This window comes from Seriola aureovittata, chromosome 10 (assembly GCF_021018895.1).
Source record: "Seriola aureovittata isolate HTS-2021-v1 ecotype China chromosome 10, ASM2101889v1, whole genome shotgun sequence".
NCBI classification, from domain to species: domain Eukaryota; kingdom Metazoa; phylum Chordata; class Actinopteri; order Carangiformes; family Carangidae; genus Seriola; species Seriola aureovittata.
In genome coordinates, this window is record NC_079373.1 from 24,946,544 (window position 1) to 24,969,268 (window position 22,725).

General features: G+C 42.7%; 1 protein-coding gene across 1 annotated transcript in view; it reads left to right on the top strand.

Annotated features, from left to right (window-relative positions):
- Positions 1-2,713: 2,713 nt before the first annotated feature.
- Positions 2,714-22,725, top strand: part of cftr (CF transmembrane conductance regulator) — a 34,530-nt gene continuing 14,518 nt past the window's right edge. The window contains exons 1-13 of the mRNA XM_056387925.1: positions 2,714-3,077; positions 4,285-4,395; positions 7,335-7,446; positions 9,155-9,370; positions 10,166-10,255; positions 12,493-12,656; positions 12,859-12,984; positions 13,802-14,048; positions 14,167-14,259; positions 16,159-16,335; positions 16,444-16,635; positions 21,191-21,285; positions 22,474-22,560. Of these exons, the coding sequence (XP_056243900.1) occupies positions 3,025-3,077; positions 4,285-4,395; positions 7,335-7,446; positions 9,155-9,370; positions 10,166-10,255; positions 12,493-12,656; positions 12,859-12,984; positions 13,802-14,048; positions 14,167-14,259; positions 16,159-16,335; positions 16,444-16,635; positions 21,191-21,285; positions 22,474-22,560 (1,763 nt within the window). The 5' untranslated portion in view covers positions 2,714-3,024. The remainder of the gene's footprint in view (positions 3,078-4,284; positions 4,396-7,334; positions 7,447-9,154; positions 9,371-10,165; positions 10,256-12,492; positions 12,657-12,858; positions 12,985-13,801; positions 14,049-14,166; positions 14,260-16,158; positions 16,336-16,443; positions 16,636-21,190; positions 21,286-22,473; positions 22,561-22,725) is intronic.

Consider the following 22,725-nt stretch of genomic DNA (forward strand, 5'->3'; position numbering starts at 1 on the left):
AGTGGTAAACCTATGAAGATGTGCAGGGGCATCTAAGGATTTCACACTTGGCAAGCTATAAGCTACTGCATAAATTGTCTCAATCAATGAATTACATTCTATAAGCCATCATTATCTATAACTGTATATATGTAGGTAAAACTAATTCAGTCTAATACAACAGTCCTGCAACAACTCTTGGCACCTCTCTAAAACCGTGTCAACAAAAAACTGAACATGCAGGTAGGATTTATAACAGCACTGTAGTATTAGGCGTTCCTAATAACTGAGTGTGTCACTGTCTTATGAGATGCCACACTTTAGGATAGAATCTCATCTGTCTGCAAGGGAAAGTAAATGTCCAGTAGAGGTCACTCTTCCTCTGGACAAGACTAATAACTTTTCTGCCCCTCAGCAATAACGACTCCAAGGTCAGCAAATATCCAAGCAACCAAAAATCTGGCTTCATTTGATGTTTTCCTCAATGTCATCACACAGCTCAGGTTATTGTTTTATCCCTCTCTCACACACAATTACCAGGAACCAAAATTAGTTCAGTCCGTCATCGGCCCAGATGTTGCTCAGATTTTGGGGAGATGAGGAGAACATGTCCTATCCAGCATTATAGCAGAGATTATTTGTCCCCTTTCAGTTGTTTGACTCAAATATACTGTATGTTCAGGTTCCTTTATCAGCACAGTTACATTTTAATGAAGCATATTTTATGGTTTACTTTAGTAACATGCAAAAAATACCTTTCTTTCACCTTTGTAGCTAGAGCCTCTATCCATCTTAACTTTAAAACCACTTACAAATGCATTTCAACTACAAATTGGACTTGCATGTTTAAATTAATTATATATGTTCCACATTTAGCAGATTTTGATATGTGTCTACCTGAAAGCTGAAATGAAAACTACACTCTTGCTGTACTTGTCACATTAACCTAAATAAAAATAATCATGTTGGCCTCCATTAACTATTCTGCAGACGGAAACCTAATTGGATTATTACATTACTTGTCAAAAGTAAATCTATATATATATATATATATATATATATATATATATATATAGATTTTATGAGCACATAGCTGGGGAGGGAATCAAACCCATGACTGTGTAACTATAGCACAGTCTCCATCGCCAGGAGGCTGCCCAGCTGTTTCACAAATACTGATGGGGACCAAGTTGAGCTTAAAGGACCAGTTTGTATGATTTAGGGGGGTCTACTGGCAGAAATGGAATATAATATTCATAGTTATGTTTTCATCAGTGTACAGTCACCTGAAACTAAGAATCAGTGTTTTTGTTAGCTTAGAGCTTGTTATCTACATTGGGAGGAGGGACCCCCTCCTCCACAGAGCCCATGCTGCCAATCTCTGACTCTACCACTTCCCACAGGTGATCTACTGGATTCAGAAATGGAGGCTACTGAAGTTCACTTAACTCACGGTCATCTTCATGAAACCAGCTTGACACGGTGCACTATCAAGATGGAAGTAAGAAGATGGTAAATTGTGGCCATGAAGTTATGGACTTGGCCAGTGACAAAACTCAGGTAGGCTGTGGTTCTCAGACGATGATCAATTGGTATTAAGGGCCTGAAAGTGGCACCATGAGCCCAGAAGGCGGGTTGAGTTCATGGATTTCATGCTGTCGATATTTGATGTGAACATTAACTGAAGCTCCTGACCTTTACGTTGCACCACTGTCACGTGATTGGCTGATTGGATAATCGCAAGAATAAGCAGGTGAACAGGTTATAAAGTGTTTGGTGAGTGTGTGTTTGTTCCAAGAGATTTACTGACCATGTGGCTCACTCTTGACTGCAGTGCTGACAGAGAGGATAAGACACATTTTGTGTGTTGAGATATTCAGGAACCAAAGGCTTACCGCATCCTCACATTTTATTTATTTTTTATCTCTGTTCCCTCATGAAATGTCTGGAGGTTTTGATCCTCCCTGCTCCTGAAACTGTGCGTAACCTGACACTGATAACACGGTTTCAAGTTGATTTTTTAGATGTCCCGGAACTGTTTCTGCTACTCTGTGAACGATAGGGAGGCAGCTGAGTGGAGTGAAATAAAAAGCCACAGCTTAGATCAGTCCACCTGCAGCAGCGTCTGGAATAACTTTAGTCTCTGTTGTTTTTCTTTGTCTTATTTATGTTTTACATGAGAAGTATGATGCACAATGCACGAGAGAAGTAGCTAATGTAGGGACTTATTTTGCTTTTGATTTGACCGTTTCATGTTTCAATTTACAGATAAGGCTCTTAATTATGTTTCTGTCTGCTTTTTGTTTTTGCACTCATGGTTGTGATTTTAAAATTGTACACTTTTTGTAAAGGGGGTTTTGGTGTCAGAGGAAATGTAGGAAACCTTCCTTGTGCAAATCAATACTGTACATAGTCTAGTTTCACTGTGCTTTAACAGACATTAACCTTTAAAAGGAATTAGAAACTCAAAATGTAGACAAATCAGAAAGATTATTAAAGACACGGAGTGGAAATAATTCCACGGGCCACTGACCCCTGGACTGTATTGTTCCCTGCATTACCTGGCACTGTATATGGATCAATATCTGTTCAGGCGGCCTCGGTGGCGGATCAGCTGGGGGGGGTTTTGCCTCCTCAGCTTGTTGCCACAATATGCAAGCTGTGCTCGTCAGTGTGGAAATGACGTGTGTCTCCGCAAGTTTTGGCGAGCCCATAAAGGATGGACTGTCCTCTTCACTGTCACACTGAGGGAAGAGAGAACAGGACACCACGAGCCAGGAGAGAGAGAGAGAGAGAGAGTGGGACCTGACCGAGCGAGACTAACAGAGGATAGAGATACCAGTCTACCAGGGTTTTTTTGGGGAGGAAGATAACTGAGCAGTGACATCATATTTACTGGAGGCACAAAGTGGAGGCGAGGAACAGGCGGGCACCCTCTTCTCTTGCCTGTGGGAACGGAGCCACTCAGAGGGGGGGACGCAAATGTGAGCGACGCGCACGGACACGACTCAGGTGCAGAGAAACCAAACTGGCGGCGCACTTAGGATGCAGAAGTCACCTGTGGAAGATGCAAACTTCTTCTCCAAGTTTTTCTTCTGGTAAGGCACGTTTGTTCTTCCCCCGTGTGTACGCGGAGCCGCGGTTTGTCTCTGGATGGTAAGGTGCAGACGCAGCTCTCCCCGTGAAGATAAGTGCAACAACAACAACAACAACAACAACAACAAAAATCACTATAACTGATATTGCACACGCTCGCGTGCGAGAAAAAAATCTGATACTGATCAATCAAACATTGCCAGTAATAGGTGCTACACTTGCTCCGTACCTCAGTTTTGCACGCTTGATTGAAGAACTTTGAATAGATGTGAAACACCGAGCTGGACCGGCACAGATTGTTTGGTGAGGAAAGTAAAAGTAACTGCGAAGCATAAAAAAAAAAATCGCAAGACAGTGCCGTCATACTGTCAGAGACCATCTTCATTCATCCTCTTTTATTGCCTCTGAGAGAAATAACACCAGTTTTTAAGTGGCGGCGAGACTCCGCAGAATGATCTCTTTATGGATCCTTATGATAGAAGTGCATTTGTGTCGCTGCCTCCAGGCGTAAAAATGCGCATCTGACGGTTTAAAACTGCGCTAAATGTTGAGTTGTGCTCTGATGAGGCATGCTCACATTGCGCACAACATTATTATGAACCATAATAACCAGTGGGGATTTAAAGTGCACCTATGGCACACATTAATACTTTTTAAATGTTGTTTTTCATCTCGATTTCTGAGCTTTAGTACTTTGACCTGTGGCATTTAATTTCCTCTAATACAGCACTGAAGTTCCATTGATGCATCATGTCCTCTCTCTCCTCACACAAATGAGAGGTCTCACAAGTCTGCTGTGTGTCACCTGGCTGGGACAGTCTTTCTTTTAAATGATTCAGTCACAGGGACCGGCAAACATCTGACTTTATCTCCCCTTCTCTGTCATTAGTCTGACTGTGAAACCTCAGGGATGACTCAGATTACAGCTAAAAAGCAGTTTACATTAAAAGTTCCAGACACTCCAACCCTGCAGGCTTTTCCTGTGACCACACAAAAACAAATACTGTGTCATCTTTCAGATATCTTCACCTGATCGACAAAAATGTATCTTCAGTGTGGTTGTTGATGTAGTGTCATCTGTACCTGTACCTGTACCTCAGTTGATGTTCTAGCCAAATGTTCTGCATCTTAGCTTCTGCTCAAGTGCACATTCGCTGGCTTCAATCAGCCGCTGCCCGACAATCCGTCTAATCTGTGCTTTCTCTACAGGTGGATGACACCGCTGCTGAGGAAGGGCTTCAAAAAGAAGTTGGACCTGTCAGATGTGTACAAGGCTCCTTCGTTTGATCTGGCAGACAACCTCTCTGAGCGACTCGAAAGGTTTGTGCAGTTTACAGTAAGCTTGTGTACACGACTCGTGGGTTTGACCGACTGAAAGTGGAAATTTAAGGATCATTTACGTGGTTCCCTTTGGTCCAAACTGTGCCACACGCTTGCATGGCGAGGAAAATGTATAATGACTCTTAATTATCCATAGGACAGTGTTTTCATGTAGGCTTATTAAGGTAATGTCGCATCTTGCTGGGATAAGTTATGTCATTATAAATCCTTTTCAAAAGAATGATGTTAGTCCCTCAGAGTCAAACACCAAACGCTTCCTTGAAGAGCTGCCATTTTGCATTAATGTTCAGTCATTGCACACAGAAAACGGGGCATAAATTAGACCAGAATGCAATGCGGTGCGTGCAATGTCATCTGGCTGCACAGATAACTTACTTGTCGGTAGAGAGACATTCTGGGAAACCCATAAAATCTACAAATGGACAAAAAATTGCTCTGAAAATGTCGAGGTCAGCTACAGCCAATGCATGTAACAAGTACATTACACACTGTGCCTGGTGTGTGCATGACCAGCGTATATCAACAGAAACACATTCATTGGAGACGCAGAGAAGCAAGAACCCAGAAGTCGGCAGGCTTGATGTTTTTTTTTTCTGTACGTGCCCTTTACATGTGTTTACAGTAGCAGACCATCAGCCGTCCTTCTCTCAGAGTCAAGTTAAAATATGGGCTGGCATTTAAACGGGGCTAGACATAAACCAAACCTGTGTGTGCCAAACAAACAAGCAGACAACAGACGATGGACACGGTTTAACTCTTCCTTCTCTACGCTCTGTCTCTTGCTTTGTCTTTTTTCTCTTTGTACAGATCTTCTTTTTCCACCCTTCTTCAGTGATTTTCATCTCTCTCTGACCCTTATACCTGCTGCCATATTTATTTCTCTTTCTCCTGTTTTGTCTTGTTTCATTTGTCCCTCTTTTTCTTTGGTGTCCTGGATTTCTCTCTCTCTCTCTGCCTTTTTTTACTTTCTCTCTTCTTTTTCTTCTTCATTTTGTGTCTTTTCTTTACTCTCATTAAATCATGTTGCACTCCACAGTATTTGCCCCATAATCTTTTTTTCCCCATCATTGTCACTCTTTTCTATTCCTCTCCCGTTCTGCGCCGTCGCTCTTCGTTTTTTACAGCGCTAAACAAATGCCACATCTTTGACAGATCTTTCTTTTCTCAGGAGTCAGATGTTATCCCAAAGATTAAATACTTTTTTACCTTGCCTAACAACCGCAGCAGTGTCCCAAACCGGCCCCTGCCTCTCGGTCACCCAGGGGCCCGCGTCACGCTTAATGGTGCCAACAAGCCAGTTAATGTACATGGGTGTTAAAAAAGTTGACCTTTTAGAAAAGGGCCCAGAGCCCACCGGGTGATGAATGAGCAGCGGTGGGTGATTTCTTTTTTTTTTTTTTTTTGCTTTCATTATTCCGATCAGGCCGACAGTGAGGGCTTCTGGGAATGTGAACTTTAACTTCCATTGCAGCACGCTGTGTACCGTCAGCCCCCTTCATCACCCGGCTTGGCTCAACTCGATTCTACGAGCTCTGCTGACTTTTTTCATTATGCTGCAAATTACAAAATCAGATATAAACAAGAGATAGAAAGACAAAAAAAAAAAGCAGCTAGCTTCTAAATCCAAAAGCTCTGTTTGGATGTGCAGGGCTCCAACAAGGATACTTATATAGAACCGACCAAATTGGTTTGATACTGTGGTGGAATCGAAAAAACGCCCTCGTCACATTCGATACCTAAGAAGTTAACGAGCAAAATCGCATCAGCGTCATTGAGCAAATGAGCGTGCAGCACACTCGGGCCGAGAATGAAGAGTCACAGTAGTTCTGATGTCGTTCGAGATGAGCATGAATGAGGTAATGACGGGACATGAATGAGTCGGTCTAATATTGTGGCTGAGTTTGCAATCTTTAAGCAAAGGGGATGGCTTTGGATCCTGCAGTGTGTTTCATGTGTGTAAAATGACACTGGAACTCATTGGGATCATTTTTGTAGAAGGTAATAACCAGAAGTCAGGGTTTCCTCTGGTCCCTAAAAGTTAACGTGGGCAGCCGGCCGCGACAGAATGACTGTAACAGTGAAAGGAAACACTTTCAGATTTCGAGCAGCATCGATGCAGAAACTGTATTTACTTTGCACCGGTCATGTCGTGGCTGATACTCGATCCATATAATAGGGTCAGTATCGACGCTGTTGCTGATCTCAGGGATCAGTTACGTTTAATCTGCAAATTGAGACGAATACACTGTTGAAAACTTCAACTTCTGTTTGTCTTTTAGAGCTCGGTAGAATCCATTGTTATATAACTTCAGGATATCAATACCTACGATAACTTTGTCCACTTACTCTGTTTTTTATCTCTCTCTTCCTCACTGGTCTGCCCTCCTTCCTTCTCCTCCTTTGCTCATCCTTTCTATTCTCCACTTCTTGTGCCATCACTCAGCGCTGAGCCGGTCAGCCAGATCACCCGGGTTATAAATGACGCCCGGAGAACAATGCAGCTACTTACTGTAGCTGTAACCGCCTGCCAGGGCGGTTGTGGGAAGTTAATCCAACAATACTGTGACAAGCTTGCAACAAGGTGTCCATTTGCCCCAATGAATTTCTTTCAAAATAAAAAATAAAGATGATTTCTGACAAATCTGCAACTTTAACAGAGAAATAAACAAATAAAAAGTTTATTGTGTTTGTGAAAATAAATTTAAATGCACCGCAGCTTTTCATTCTGTGGCTGAATCACCAGCCAAAATTGTAGAAAGGACTATTAAACACTGGACAGCTGGTCTATTGCCAACGTAGTAGTAGACAAATAGAATAGCAACAGCCAAGCGTTGCTGGCATTTGGCTGGTGGATGTGTTATTCTCCCACCCCTGCCTGCACTGCTGTTTACTGTGTTGTAACTCTGTCCTCCCTGCAGAGAATGGGACAGAGAGGTGGTGTCAGCCAAGAACAAGCCCAGGCTGATGCGAGCGCTGGCCCGCTGCTTCTTCGGCCCCTTCGCCTTCTTCGGTGTCCTCCTCTACCTCGGGGTGAGTCCGCCGCTCCGTCACCCGCACGGAGGAAACACTGACACAAGTTGGGCGGTTTCAGATATAACACCCATCATTCCTTGTGCACTGTTCGGTGTTAGGTTTGTTTATTTGTTGGTGGAGTGAATAAAGTTTTAGTTTGAACTCAACACTGTATAAAATTGTGGAGGGGAATTGGTGACATCATAACCTTGATATTATTTCGCATTGGGCAAATGTGATGAAGGTGCGTTGTCCCACAACACACTTTCCTGTACGGCTTGTATAACCTTCATGGAAGAAAACAAAAGCCCGACCACCATCACCCACTAAACACACATCAGAAAACATGAAATTAGCATTTGTAGCTATTGTGTTGGAATTTAAAATTTACAACCTGTTGTTGTATTTGACAGCTGTTTTCCATGGGTGGGGCTGTATCTTTGCTTCGGCTTTTGGCTTCAGCTGACTGGTTCAAAAGAATTAATTAAATTATAATATTGTTTGAGTTAAACATCCTTTTTTCAGTCAGCATCGGTACAGACAAGCCTGCAGCGAATAGTTTCTGATTTATGTTTTTATTTATTTGCTGTTTTGCATAGAAAATGATGACAGTCAATACTTCCTGGAGCCAAAAGTCTTTTATACATTGTTTACTTATTGTTTACCAGAAAATGTTTGGTATTTGACTTAAATGATTATTTAATTTTCCATATTATCAGATTCATTTTATGTTGATTTACTAATATTTATTGGCTTATTGTATAATTACATAATAATGCTATATTACAGTAGTTGGCTATACAACTGATTTTAATTTTTTGAATAATGTCCTGTCTTCCAAATGCTGTCAGACACTGATCCAGACAACTGTCCTCCTAATGACATTTATATTTTCAATTGTAATTTCTTCTACTTAAAAAATTGCCAAAAATTTTAACGGCACTGATTGTCGTTAAGTAAACAACACAAAAATACAGTTTTCAACAATAGTTTTAAACATTCCCAGGGTTTACATTCATCCAATTGCCAGCTCCGTGTGTGTGTGTGTGTGTGTGTGTGTGTGTGTGTGTGTGTGTGTGTGTGTGTGTGTGTGTGTGTGTGTGTGTGTGTGTGTGTGTGTGTGTGTGTGTGTGTGTGTGTGTGTGTGTGTGTGTGTGTGTGTGTGTGTGTGTGTGTGTGTGTCACCTGTTAACAGTGCTGTCCCAGTGGAAAGGGCCAACAGAACGACAGTGCTGTGACGTACAAACATCACAAGCATGTTGCACCGTAGTGCCACAAACCGCCTCACTGTCCTGGGCTTATGGGGAAGGGGGCAACAGCAGCCGTTGCATAAGTCAGTACAGTTGGAGGTGGTTGTCACGACGACGAGAATGCCTGTTAGGTGTTGAAGAGGCTGTGTGGGGAAAATGGAAAAGCTTTTGAAAAGGCTTTTAGTGGAAGCCGCAGGAGAATGTGGTCGTTGGATGTTCTTAAATATTTAGTAGAATCTCAATTATATTATGGTCAGTTGCACCTTGATGTAATTGTTATATAGACAAGTTGTGGATCCATTAATTTCTTTTCTTTTAATCAAACTTATATTAAAAAAGGAAGAAGAAGATTATACACCTTGGTAGAGGTGATTTCTGTTTTGAAAAACAGGAGTTCATTCAACGAAAAAGAAAAGTAAATAAAGGAAGTAGATTAAATAAACTTTTCTGTCCCGTTGTCCCATCTCTTATTGTAGGAGGCTTCCAAGACGGTGCAGCCTCAGCTTCTGGGTCGCATCATCGCCTCCTTTGACCCGTTCCACGCTCCGGAGCGGAGCCAGGGATACTTCCTGGCCCTGGGCCTCACCCTCCTCTTCATCGCCCGCTTCCTCCTGCTGCAGCCTGCCATCTTTGGCCTGCATCACCTGGGCATGCAGATCCGCATCGCCCTCTTCAGTCTCATTTACAAGAAGGTAAGAGGAGGGCGGCTTGTTTTGGAACGAAGACTCTGTTCTTTCTTTTTGTGTTTTGTACCTTTTTCATGTTTAAACTCAACTGGATGTGCATCAGGTGGTGTCTGGAGGTGATGGAGCTCGGACTGGATTTCATGAAGTTAAAAATCAATGCCCATTAATTCTGTTTTCCAAAATAATTAATACAAGACAAGATATTATGTAATTTATGCATTTTTAAAAAAATAAATGAAAACCACATAATTTGATGATCTGATCTTTTAATTATTATTTGCACAATTGAAAGTGACTTCATGTAGAGTTAGGGTTAGATGTTGGTAAATGTTGTGGAGTTGAAGTGTAACCAGTGGCGCAGAGGGCTTTTCCCCTGATAACACTGTCAAACAGTCGCTACTTAAAACTGCTGCTGTAACATGTAGGTGTCGGTACAAGACAATACAACCCAGCTGATTAGATAGTAGATTTGTTTTTGTTTTTTTTTTATGAGCATTCGTCAGCTGAAACAACATTTTTGTTTTTTTCTTCATGTTGTTTTTAAGAGTCAGGCCGTTCAGGAGCTACCTCATCAGCTAAATGCTTCCACCTTGTTTATTAGCATGCATGACTGAACGTTCCCAGAAAGCTTCTCACATGAGGAAGTCCAGCAGTGGCAATCCTCAGGAAGCTGTAAGGGGGGTGGCGGGGTGGGGTGGGGTGGGGTGGGGGAGTGACAGCCTGGTGTCAAAACCTGGTCACGTGTCACCGGCTTCCTCTCATCCAATTCATCCCTGACCCGTGACCTTTCAACCTTTTCAGACCCTGAAGCTTTCCAGCCGAGTCTTGGATAAGATCAGCACCGGTCAGCTGGTCAGTCTGATGTCGGCCCACCTCAACAAGCTGGATGAGGTGAGAGAAAAACCCAAATGTTGTCGTTACATGACATATACACTGGAGCAGGTGTTTCTCTCCATTCCTCCATCCCATCAACTGTTGCTCAGAGTCATTTAGATGCTCCAAATCCAAATGTACAGTACCTGCCGTACACTGGCTGGCTGAGGTGACTGCTGCAAGGAATGCTCCAGGTGTATGAAGCTGTGTGAGCAGGTGTCCTGATTCCTTAACATCTCAAAGTGTCTGTCTGTCTGTCTGGACTCTCATTATTACGCCGTTGGATTTGGTTTTCACGTCTCATCACCAGTGACGGTGCAGAGCATCTACAGACTTTCCCTTTCCCGTGATCATCATTTAAGCATCATATTTTTTTCTACTACTGATTAACTACTACATAACTTCAGCTGCAAACATGGCAGGGAAAGAAAGAAACGTGGATGAGGGTCTTACATGCCACAGCGTCCTGTTTTCACCTGGAGTACTTCAGCTGGTGTATCCGGCCAGGATAAGGTGTTTACATGTACAACACATAACTGGGATAGCATGAAAATATAAACAAAGTAGAAATTCCTACTAATGATACGTGAAGTTCACTGAAAAATTTTGTTCGCAAAATCATATTTTTAGAAATAATATAGAGATTAATTGCAAACTTAAGATTTCAATGCACCATTTACTTCCAGAAACCAGTGCATGTTATGGAGGTTTCTGAAGTACACAGAGTGATATTTTAATAAAGTTTCAATGTGAAGAATCTTTGAAATTGACCTTTGGGTGCAGAAATCAAGTGACTGCTCTTTTGACTTGGAGCAGTACAGTAGTTTTCCACTCATAAATACCTGTTTATGTTGCTGTGGGCAGCATGAGGGAGACCCTCACTGACTTCAGTGAATCCATAACCAAACACTCAGCTTTGTGTTCTTCATGCTGAGGGTCTGGATCAATACACACACACACACACACACACACACACACACACACACACACAAAGGTGTGTGTGTGCAGAAGCAAAGTATTTTCTAACTGTGAATCGGCGTGGGACACAAATTTCTGATTAGGCAAGACGACATAGCTGGAGGGCAAGTGTGTGTGTTCTTATCTGTGTGTGTGTGTGTGGGCGTGTGGGCGTGTGTGTGGGCGTGTGGGCTGAACTGAGTCTTGCCCTCAGTCTCACTGAGGCGCTGAATGTGGAAACACTCTGTCACCTGCTTTGAGACAATTATCACCTGGCTTGGATGTGGCCTGGCTAATGCACCGCTCTCTCCTGGTGGGGGTTACCCAGTCTGGTTGTGTGTGTGTGTGTGTCTGTGTGTGTGTGTGTGTGTTTGATGAAAGAAGGGAAGTTGTGATATTCAGCAGAGTTGATTCCCTCAGGTGAGAAGATAAAGACGGAGCTTGTCGAGGTGAGAGCTGAGAAAGTTTCTCGTCTCCGCTGCAGCTGAGATTCATCAGCGCAGCATTAACTGGGATGAAAGTGAATTCCTTAAAAAACAAAGTTTGCTTTTGTTTGTTTGATACATTCCTGTTTTTGTTTGTGTCTTTTGTTCCTCGCTCACTTCTTCCCACACATTCATTCTGTTGCCCCACAAACTTTTCATCCACTGCCCTGCGGTGAACCCTGCACTCTGACCTCACTGAGGTAAATGAAGGTGTGGACACCGGCGATGCCTCACTGGTTGGATGACACCAGGATCAAGGCTCGACCGTGGTTAAAGTAATAAAGTCATATGAAGCATGCATTATGTTTGAGTAATGCATATTCACTCCTTCACTCCTTAAAACCACAAATGTATTTAAATAGACTCCTTCTTTCTTCTTCTACGACTTTGTATAATAACAAACCATAATATAACCCTCTTCCTGTACTCTCTGTCTGTACACCCAGGACTACATGTTCCAAACCCTCTTGTTTTTACCAAAATACAGCTGAAGACACAGTTGCTGTTTGTTGCTAGCTAGCGTAGTTAGCTGTTCACTCTTTGTTGCACAGGGCTGCGTTTTGTTTATATTGATCCGAGCTCTTCAGAGCTCCTAGCCTTTAACTTCTCTAAGCCTCCTGCTCAAACCTGCAGGCAGTGAGGGTATGAAATTCAAACACAGAAGCATAGGAACAGGTTTTTAGTGAAGTACTCCATGAACCCAACCTCCGACCTCTGACCTCTCCGTGGAGGAGCAAAAATATCTTTACAGCTTTCCAGTCACCTTTTTTATGTACATTTGTGTCATCTCTGTGTGTTGTGTGTGTACTCCAGAGTCTGGGTCTGGCCCACTTTGTGTGGATCACCCCCCTGCAGTGTATACTGTGTGTGGGTCTGATATGGGAGCTGATCGAGGTGAACGGCTTCTGTGCTCTGGCGACTCTGACCCTGCTGGGCATCATCCAGGCCTGGCTCTCGCAGAAGATGGGACCTCACCGGTGGGGAAACACTATCGCATATAGTATATATGTATAATATAATATATAATAATTTTCATATGTAAAACACTGCATGTGAACACATCATGCACATATGCTTGTATGTACGCACGGATTCATGTTCACACACATGGTTGTGCATTCGTGCAGAAATCTTCATCCGTGTGTGATGCTGCTTTAAAAATCTGTCTCCTGCTGACAGGGCGAAGCGAGCGGGGATGATCAGCCGCCGCCTGGCTCTCACCTCGGAGATTGTGGAAAACATTCACTCTGTGAAGGCGTACGGCTGGGAGGAGGTGATGGAAACCATCATCAAGAATATCAGGCAGTAAGACACCACACACACACACACACACACACACACACACACACACACACACAAACACACACACACACACACAACTGCAGCAGTGTGTCATCTGGTCATTCAAACTCTTTGTGATTTAAAGGCTCTTTAATCATTTTAAACACCCTAAGGTCAGGTATCGGCAGGTTTAGGACCAACTTGTGTCAGATTCAGGGAACCCAGCTTAGTTTTAGTGTCATTGTTTGCAACGTGGAGATTTGAACCAGATCTGTTTTCATAAATTCACAGACAGTATAGAGGCCCCTAATCATATTACAGGTATCCTTTTTTATACTCCGTGTCCGGTATATTATGTGTCGTAGATATACTGTAATAAGTTGAACTGGAAAAAGACGCAGGCAGCACAGAGAAGTCAGCCGACATCACACCTGCAAGGCTTTGTAGAGGTTTGTAGAGAGATGGAGTCGACCTGGTGCCACAAGTGAGAGAGAGATGTTAAAAACATGCGGTTTAACCTGCAGAACCACGCTGGCGTCACTGACGCCCGTCAGTGCCAGGATCAGGATCACTGTAATTGGCAAGTATATTAAATGTACGGGAAAGAGTTTTGATGTCATGGTGCAGAAAAAAATGTTGATTAGTATCAGAGCTGACACAGAGACACCAAGACTTCACATTTACCTGAAGATAGCAGCATGAAAAACTGATGCACTGGTAACCACGGTTGCGATGTTCATGAAAGTTCCTCCGCTAGCTTCAATATAAACTGAAACTACTGTGAGCTTTATTGGACTAGTATTATATTTATTTACTTCAACATTTTCCCCTCCCTCCTCAGGGACGAGATGACGCTGACGAGGAAGATCGGCTCTCTGCGTTACTTCTACAGCGCCTCGTACTTCTTCTCTGCCATCTTGGTCATCGTGTCGGCCATCGTGCCCCACGCGCTCAGCAAAGGCATCATCCTGCGGCGGATCTTCACCACGGCCTCCTACTGCATGGTTCTGCGAATGACGTTGACCCGCCAGCTGCCGGGCTCCATCCAGATGTGGTACGACACGCTGGCACTGGTGCAGAAGATCGAGGTGGGTCCAGAGAGGGGTGTGGGGCCCTGAAGGGCGTCGTCAGTCGCCGCATCAGTTTTTATACCTTTACGTCACCAAATCGACACGTGGTGTTGAGATCCTCTGTTTGTTTCCCCAGGAGTTCTTGATGAAGGAAGAATACAGAGTGCTGGAGTACAACCTGACCACGACTGAAGTGGAGCTGGTCAATGTGTCTGCGTCCTGGGACGAGGTTTGTTCGTGTCCTTGTGTGTCAGAACTGAAAGTGATATGTGGTGAAAATAAACTTTATCTAACGTGTAAACAACGTTGATTTAGTGACGTGCTGTCAAACGATGGGGAAGTGTTGTTTTATAGGAGGGATAACTGGTTGATGATGAAATGCTTCAACACAAAATCTCCTCCATTAAAAAGCTTTTGTTTTTTAACAGCTGACACAGGATTTTTTTATTCCTGCACAACACAAGTAAATTTGGTATTTTGATTACACTGTCTAGATCAAGTAAATAAGTTTAGGCATAATGGGAATCAGTGGAAATTAAAGTAAATTACATTTATTTAACAAGTAGCCAAACAAAATTCTAGATTTTGAATAATATTCCTGGACAACTTTCAGGATTATCTTGGATTACGTAACATGTGACTAAAACAAACTTAAACCCATCGCTGTGTCAAATAACTGTTTGTTTTTGTGCCTCTGTGGACAACAGGCAAAAGTTTTACTGGCTTTTATCTGTGACATTCACACACCTTGCGCTCTGAAGAATTGTTGATGCTGATTAATTATTAATGTCCTCGGTTTTGTGAGATCGTTCCAGGTAATGATCCCGAAATGATAAGGTTTATGGATGCTTTTGTTGCAGATGGATGTGTACACAGTGGAGAGCCGAGCAGAACAAAATAAACTTTGAACTGATGCTAATAATCAGTTGTTTCTAAACCACGAGACAGAGCAGAGGGAGGAAACAAAAACTTTCTTATTTCTAGATGATAACAGGCTGTAGTGCATTCACTGTGTGTGTGTGTGTGTGTGTGTGTGTGTGTGTGTGTGTGTGTGTGTGTGTGTGTGTGTGTGTGTGTGTGTGTGTGTGTGTGTGTTACTGACATGTTTAAAGAAGCTAAACCCTAAATCCACCACATGCATTACAGGTATAAATGTTAAGTTCCCATCATGACTGGGAGTGGGTAGTATAATCTTATCTATAGGCAGAGGCTGTAAACTTGGTCTAACAGGTGTGATTCATTGACCACCCAATACCGTGAGAAAACCAACATCCAACTGTGTGTTTGTGTGTGTGTGTGTGTGTGTGTGTGTGCGCCCCCATCACTTTGCATAATTAATTACCCCTGGTGTCGTCACCAAACTTTGCTGGGAACACTGAATCTCCCTTTGAGACTCAGAGTTGTGTTCATCGCCTAATTCCCAGATTCTCCTCTTGCCTTCTCTTCTTCCTGGAATGTGCCACTTGCGGATGAATGGGGGGGGTGTTGCCTTTTCTTTACTGCTGACAGCATGTACGTCAGCTCATTAGAATGAGAATCGCGCGGACGAAACCTACACAAACCACAGCAAGCCCCAGCATTAGAGGAACGCTGACCCATTAAATGTCACGGGGGTCAATGATTAAGCCGTGGAGTCAAGCAGAGTTCCCCTTTTTTTTTTTTTCCAAGATGTGTCACCTGTTAATCTCTACACAGACGGTGACAGATGAGGTGAAATAAGGCCATTGTGAAGGTTCTGTCTTTGCAGAATCTCCTGTTTCTCACAGAGCAGTTTGGACTGATGTCACTGTCTTGACGGACACACTCACTCAGCTGTGACGCCGCCGTTACGTGATGTGTGATGTGTGTGAAAACTTAAAAACATAAAAAATATTAACAAATGCTGATGTTAGGGAGAAACGTTATGAAATGACGATTGTCACTGGAAGCATATTCTGAGCTGTTCACTTTCAAATGCAGTAACCTGTTTGAGCACAGATCACTAATTTATATCAACTTAACTTCTCTAATAAACAGTTGATATTTTTAATCGAACATCTGATAAAAAAAACAGAACAATGTGCCTTTAGATAGTTCAGTATAACCACCATCTAAAAACACCTAAAAAACCTCTAACCTTTCCCTGCAGGGCATCGGTGAGCTGTTCGAGAAGATCAAGCAGGAGAACAAAGCAAACGGACACCCGAACGGCGACGCCGGCCTCTTCTTCACCAACCTCTACGTCACACCTGTCCTCAAAAACATCAGCCTGTACCTGGAGAAGGGCAAGATGCTGGCGGTGGCTGGATCCACTGGCTCAGGGAAGGTAGGAATCATCTCATCCAGTTAGTTGAGGTTCGGTCTCATCGCAGGTTGCTCTATGTGAGAGCAACAGCTTAATGCCTCAAGATTAACGCCCCCCAATTTCCTCCAGAGTTCCCTGCTCATGATGATCCTCGGAGAGTTGGTGCCGTCAGAGGGTAAAATCAGACACAGCGGTCGCATCTCCTTCTCACCGCAGACTTCCTGGATCATGCCGGGGACGATCCGTGACAACATCCTGTTCGGCCTGACCTACGACGAGTACCGCTACACCTCCATCATCAAAGCCTGCCAGCTGGAAGAGGTGCGTTCATTTTATCATATCGTTCGTTCTTTCTTTCTCTCCCTTCCTCTGCACATCAGTAAGTGCGCAGATCCTCCTGCTGTTTATTCAGAACTCCACATAATTTATAGAAGAAACAGCTTCAACGGTTTATTTTAAAGGTCTGCAAACGTTTCTTTTTTTCCAATCTCCTGAGAAGTTTCCTGGAACGAACCATTTTTATTTTGTACCAATTATAGGTGAAGCAGAGAGGGATAAGTTGGTACACTTCCAGGTTATTTCTAAACGCTAAGCTAGCACGACCTTGAGGCTTTTATTCAAAGGAGCTTAAATGTGAAATGTGTCTACAAACAAACATACAATTCAGCATAAACGACAAATACAGTTTCCAATAATAAATATTAGTAATAAATATCCGCTGGAGTTTAAATGGATGCACTGTCTGGAAGTCAATAATAAACTTAGCACAATTAACATCCAATGGCTTTATCATATTTAAGCGTCTAAGCAATTTAGCCAGTATATTCAGGAAACTTCAAACACATAAATGTCAGAAAATGTTACTTTAGTTACAGATGAACTTTTCGTTTCGTAGCAGTTTTATTTTCTGCAGTAAATTCATCTTTGGCAGCTTCCTGGGTCGGCTCTGTCGGAGCCTCTGCAGAGCGTCAAGGAGGTTCAGGTTTCCACCGTCCGCATTTACAGCCATTATGTCCCTCACACACACACACAAAGACACACATGCTCACACATTCTTTCTCATATGCTGATGCGCACACACGCACTCGGCGCTCTTATGAGCCCCAGCGCTGAGTGACGGCCTCTCAGCAGAATAATGTCTCCTCTGTTGCCATGGAAATCTCACGTTATTTCACTGGGATGGAATATGAGCTTGTTGTCGTCGTCGTCCCCCCCCCCCCCCCCGCGGTGGACGTTGCAGCACAGACGATCTGTATGCGTAGATGATCAGGCCTGTGATTTAATACAAAATTATATCATCGCATATGTTTTACATTGTTGATATGAAAGAAAAAAAAATGCTGCTTATATTAAAGTGAAGGTGTTTATTATTGTGGGAAACCCCTGAGCACTTTATTAGGAACACCTAATGTCATGGATTCCACAAGATGTTGGAAACTTTCCTCGGAGATTCTGCTCCGTGTTGATTTGACTGCATCACATCACTTCTCACACAGGTGATCTGTTCTACTGGGTTCACATCTGGAGACTGGGGAGGTCACTAAAGGTCACTGAACTCACCGTCGCGTGCGTGAAAACCAGCTTGACACCAGACTTTTGTTTTGTGACATGGTGCATCGTCCTGCTGGAAGTAAACATTAGAAGATGGTAAACTGTGGCCACACGGGGACGCACATAGTCGGCGACAATAGTTATAAAGGCTGTAGTATTCAAATGATTATTGATTAGTTTTGGTCATTCACATGAAGCAGGTTGGGTCCATGGATTGGTTGGTGGTTATCTGAGTTACTGCAGACTTCCTGTCAGCTCCAACCAGTCCGAGCATTCTCCTCATCAACGAGGAGTTTCCGTCTGAGCTTCCGTCTGAGTTTTTTTTTGTGTTTCCCACCATTCTGAGTAAAAACTCTAGAAACTATTGTGCATGAAAATCTCAGGAGATCAGCAGCTGACCTCTTGTCTGCAGGATTTCATGCACTGCATTGCTGCCTGAATGGACTGACTGAACGAATAAGCAGGTGTTCCTAATAAAGTGCTCAGCAAATGTACACATAAAAATAATACTAAATAACATAAATGTTTTATGATGTAAAGAAATAGATTTTTGACCCAGTATCAGAAATGTTGACATCTTAGACACATTTGACCTGTAATGAAATCATTCATCTATTGTGGGAATATAAACACATGTAACACTGAGTAACGTAATAGCCAAATACTTGAAAATGGTCAAAATCACATTCTTGAAACACATGTAAATGACAGTGACATTTTTTTAAATGGTTGATATTTTAAATGCACATTATTAGTATTATGTATACTGAAATTAAAGCAGCAGCTCGTGCTGTCATATTTATTTACCGCTACGTCCCATTTCCTGTGACACTGACAGTGCCTCAGTGGTTTTGACAAAAACACAACATGTTGTCATAGCAAACAAAGCTGACGGGCGATATTGACGTCTCCGTGTAAAAAACAGCCTCCATTTAGTCTTTGAGGAGAGGCGTCGATGAAACTGAAATAACAAAAGCAGCATTGTGAGCAAATGAAGTTTTCCTATGAGCTCTGTGAGTGTCGACGCCGACAAACAGGAGACGATTTCCTCCTCTGGAGCTTCTGTTCAAACGGCCTCTGAAACGACAGTGTTGATGGCAGAGCATTGTTGGTTGTAATGTGCTATTTTCTCACGTCTTGTTCTGTCTTGGTCTGAGATCACAGCAGGTGCAGTTTAAAATTATTTCTGCGTTTAATTAGCACCATTTTGAAAACCAATTTTCCAGTGTAAATGGTTTTTATTTAAGGGCACGATCTGATCAAATACATTTAAGGTTGTCTCTCATAATAGATTAAAATCTTTTTTTTTTTTTTTTTACAGGATTATTAGTTGTATTTTTAGTTTTTTCTGTTTAAAATCTGTCAATCAGTTTGAGAGTGACAGGTTTAAACCTTGAGTTTCTAAATTTATTTATGTATTTATATATGATCTGATATATAAGTGAGAACTGAATATTCAAGCGATCAAAAATGAAAAAGAATTTAAAGGTTCGTTCTGAATGGATAACTTCGTAAGATAATTACCAATAACTTTTAAAAGCACCAATCAGAAAACATGAATCCTCTGTCTCGCCAGTCGCTTCAATCGCTTTTACTGTAGGAAAAAATCCCCAAGGCAACCCTGACAGACGGGAGCGACAGGTGGAGCAGATTTGCCCAGACAGAGACAAGGCGGTTAGTGACGAGGGCTTGTGACTGTAACTCCTCACTATTGTTGCCCCCCTAAAGCACCAGACAGACTGCCATGGGTGGTCTTCCCTCCTGAAGCCGCTGGCACCCGGCAGGTGCTTTTTGTTCACAGCGACACACACAACATGTCTTTTTTTTTTTACTGTGCTGCCTTATTTTACAAGCTGTTAAACAACCTGTTAACTTGAATCCCCCTACGCCGCTCCGGTCAGGACAGCGGAAGCTGACATTAAAAAGGTAGGAAGTTTTAACGATGATAAACTTGTGCTGTCACTTCATCCTTATTGGTGTGGGGCGTCTCTTGTCATTATCAACTGCCACCAAAAACACACTGTGTGTCTCCACTTGTGACATCCTTCATGCGCCTTTCTTTCCTCTCTGTGGTTTGTGCCTTTTGTGATCTGTGATCATCTGAACATAAACGACTCTGGTTTCCAGGTAAAAGGTCGTGTGTGTACAAACGGTGTCTTGGTGTTATACTGAGTAGTTTTTATTTTATTTATTTATTTATTTTGGTTGAAGCACGACAAAGAAAATAACATAATATAACGTTATTGCTATAGATTTATATTTGGGTTGCAGAGTTTTGTATTTGACTTAAATATATTTGGATTTATTGAGAGGGAGAGAGAAACAGAGAGAAAAGAAAGAGAAAAAATGTGCTGTGTTATACTTGGTTGGATACACAGTGCTGAGATAAATGACCATTAAAATAACAATTTTTTAGTTCTTATACAGTTACAGTTTCATTAAACTGTGAAATAACACATTTATTGTGCATGTTAGCAGATAAAGAGTTAGAGCAGTAAAAATGTTATTTGTTTAAAGCGCTTGCAAGCGTCCTGACCCAGAACACATTGTAAAGAATCAGCCTGTCACTAGATCACAAAACTCCATCTATGAACTAAACATTTGCGCAAACACCTCATGGAATAAAACTCCTACAAAAAAAAAAGAAAAGAAGATCTGCAGTAGTTTTTGCTGGAGTCTCTTTTAGGTTAAAACTCAACACAAGGACACTGTGCAAGGACAACCAGCCCTCATACAGTGCAAAGGGGGAAGTTCTAATAAAATATTTCCACCATTCAAGTGGTTAAAAACTCATCAGGAGCTGGAGACACAAACAAAGCTTTTGCAGCCTTGCATATTGCAAACATAAGATAAAGGTTTAAAACATTATCATCAGCTGAACTTCCGCACTTAAGAGCCGTCAGCGTTCCTCCTCGTGGCCCAGTGTTGATGTTGTTTTCATTCCAGAGTTATCAGCAGTGAGTGGATACAGTTAAAGGTTTACAGTATGTCTTCAAACCACTGACCTAGTTTCAGTAACTGCACCATTTAGCTCACCGGTAGCACGCCAGACACCCTGGTTATTCCATATTTAACTGACGTACCGAGGCAGTGCAGCGGGCAAAGAATCCAAAAATGTAGAAAAGAAATAAATAGGAACCGAAAGAAGAAGCAGAACTGATCAGTTTTACCTCCATAGACAACCACAGTGAAGCCAGTGGAGGCTGATATGGAAGAGTTGGTTTCACCGTCTGCACTGTCGGACAATAAAATGCGTGTGTGTGTGTGCGTGTGTGTGTGTGTGTGTGTGTGTTTACCCCACTGACCCCCTGGTTTCCCTCTCTAGGACTTCGCCTTGCTGCCTGAGAAAGACAAGACGCTCGTCATCGAAGGAGGGGTGACGCTCAGCGGGGGTCAAAGGGCTCGCCTCGGCCTAGCCAGGTACTTCCTGTTTCACCCCCCCACCCCCCTGTCTGTCGTTGCAGATCACCTCTGCTGATTAGTTATAATTACTGTCTCTGCTTTATTTAACCGTGTTGTTTTGCAACGGACAAAAAGAGGACGTGATTCAGAGAAAAGTCAAATACCGGAGTCGCGCTTGTGATCAATGCCGAGCTCTTAAAAGACAAATACAGCAACATCTCCCGTTTCTTCACCACAGTCTTGTGTTGTGTTGTGTTTCAATTGAGAAATGGGCATTTATTCCTCTTAAGAGGGAAATCAAAGGGCCAAAATATCAGGTGCTCCACGGTGCATGGATCAAAGAGGGAGCTCCTCACGGAAAATAACCGACTGAAGAATTCACCAAACAACTTTCTTTCTTCTTCTCTCTCTTAAAAACCGACACGTGTTCACTTCTCCAGCCTTTATCAATGATCAGATGTCTTTGGTTCACAAATCAATAAATAGAGAATTTCAATTTCAGGGCCATAAACAAATGACTGTTATCAATATTATCAGTACTACCGACTTCTACAGTAAGAGGCTCCATTTGCTGAAAGCCAATAAAAATATCTTTATTTACAAATATGTAGGATTTGATTTGTCTCCGGCGGAGCTTCAGTGTTGGTTCCCAGCGCTGTAAAGAGCCGAGCCTCTGCTGTACGTAATTATAACCTGATAACAATCACCTATCGCTCTTATCTGTGTGTCTGTCTGACTGAACTAACTGTGTTTTATTGTCTGGCTTTTTAAATGACGAGTGCTTTCTACGGCCTCAAGCTCGGCTTTATTACTCCATTAAATCTCCGCGTGGATTACAGTCAGGCCGCCTCGTATTCACGTGCATTATTTATTGCTTTAGTGTCCTCGCATCAATTTGCAGCCACTCATCGGGTTTTGGCTTCCGTCATCGCAGAGAATATTCACGGGTATTGATTTATCCGCGCAGGGATCTGACTTCCTCATTTACACCGTGCAGTTTTCCTCTCTTATCTTTTTCTGATTATTCTGTTTTTCTCTTACCTTAACCCCCCACCAGTGTTTTCCTTTCCTCTATGTTTCTCTCTTAACTCACTGTGAATGTGTGTGTGTGTGTGTGTGTGTGTGTGTGTGTGTGTGTGTGTGTGTGTGTGTGTGTGTGTGTGTGTGTGTGTGTGTGTGTGTGTGTGTGTGTGTTTTGTACCCCAGAGCCGTGTATAAAGACGCCGACCTCTACCTGCTGGATGCACCTTTCACCCACCTGGACATCGTGACGGAGAAAGAGATCTTTGAGAAGTGTGTATCCCAACAGAGAGGCTTTCATGTGGAGGGGGTGGGGGGAGGTGGGGTGGGTGTGGTTGAGCTGAAGTTTAAGTTCAAGGTCAAGGTTTCTTTTGTTGTCTCAGCCACAATCAGGTCGCCTGTGGTGAGTTACGGCTGCTTCATCGCACTGTAACATTC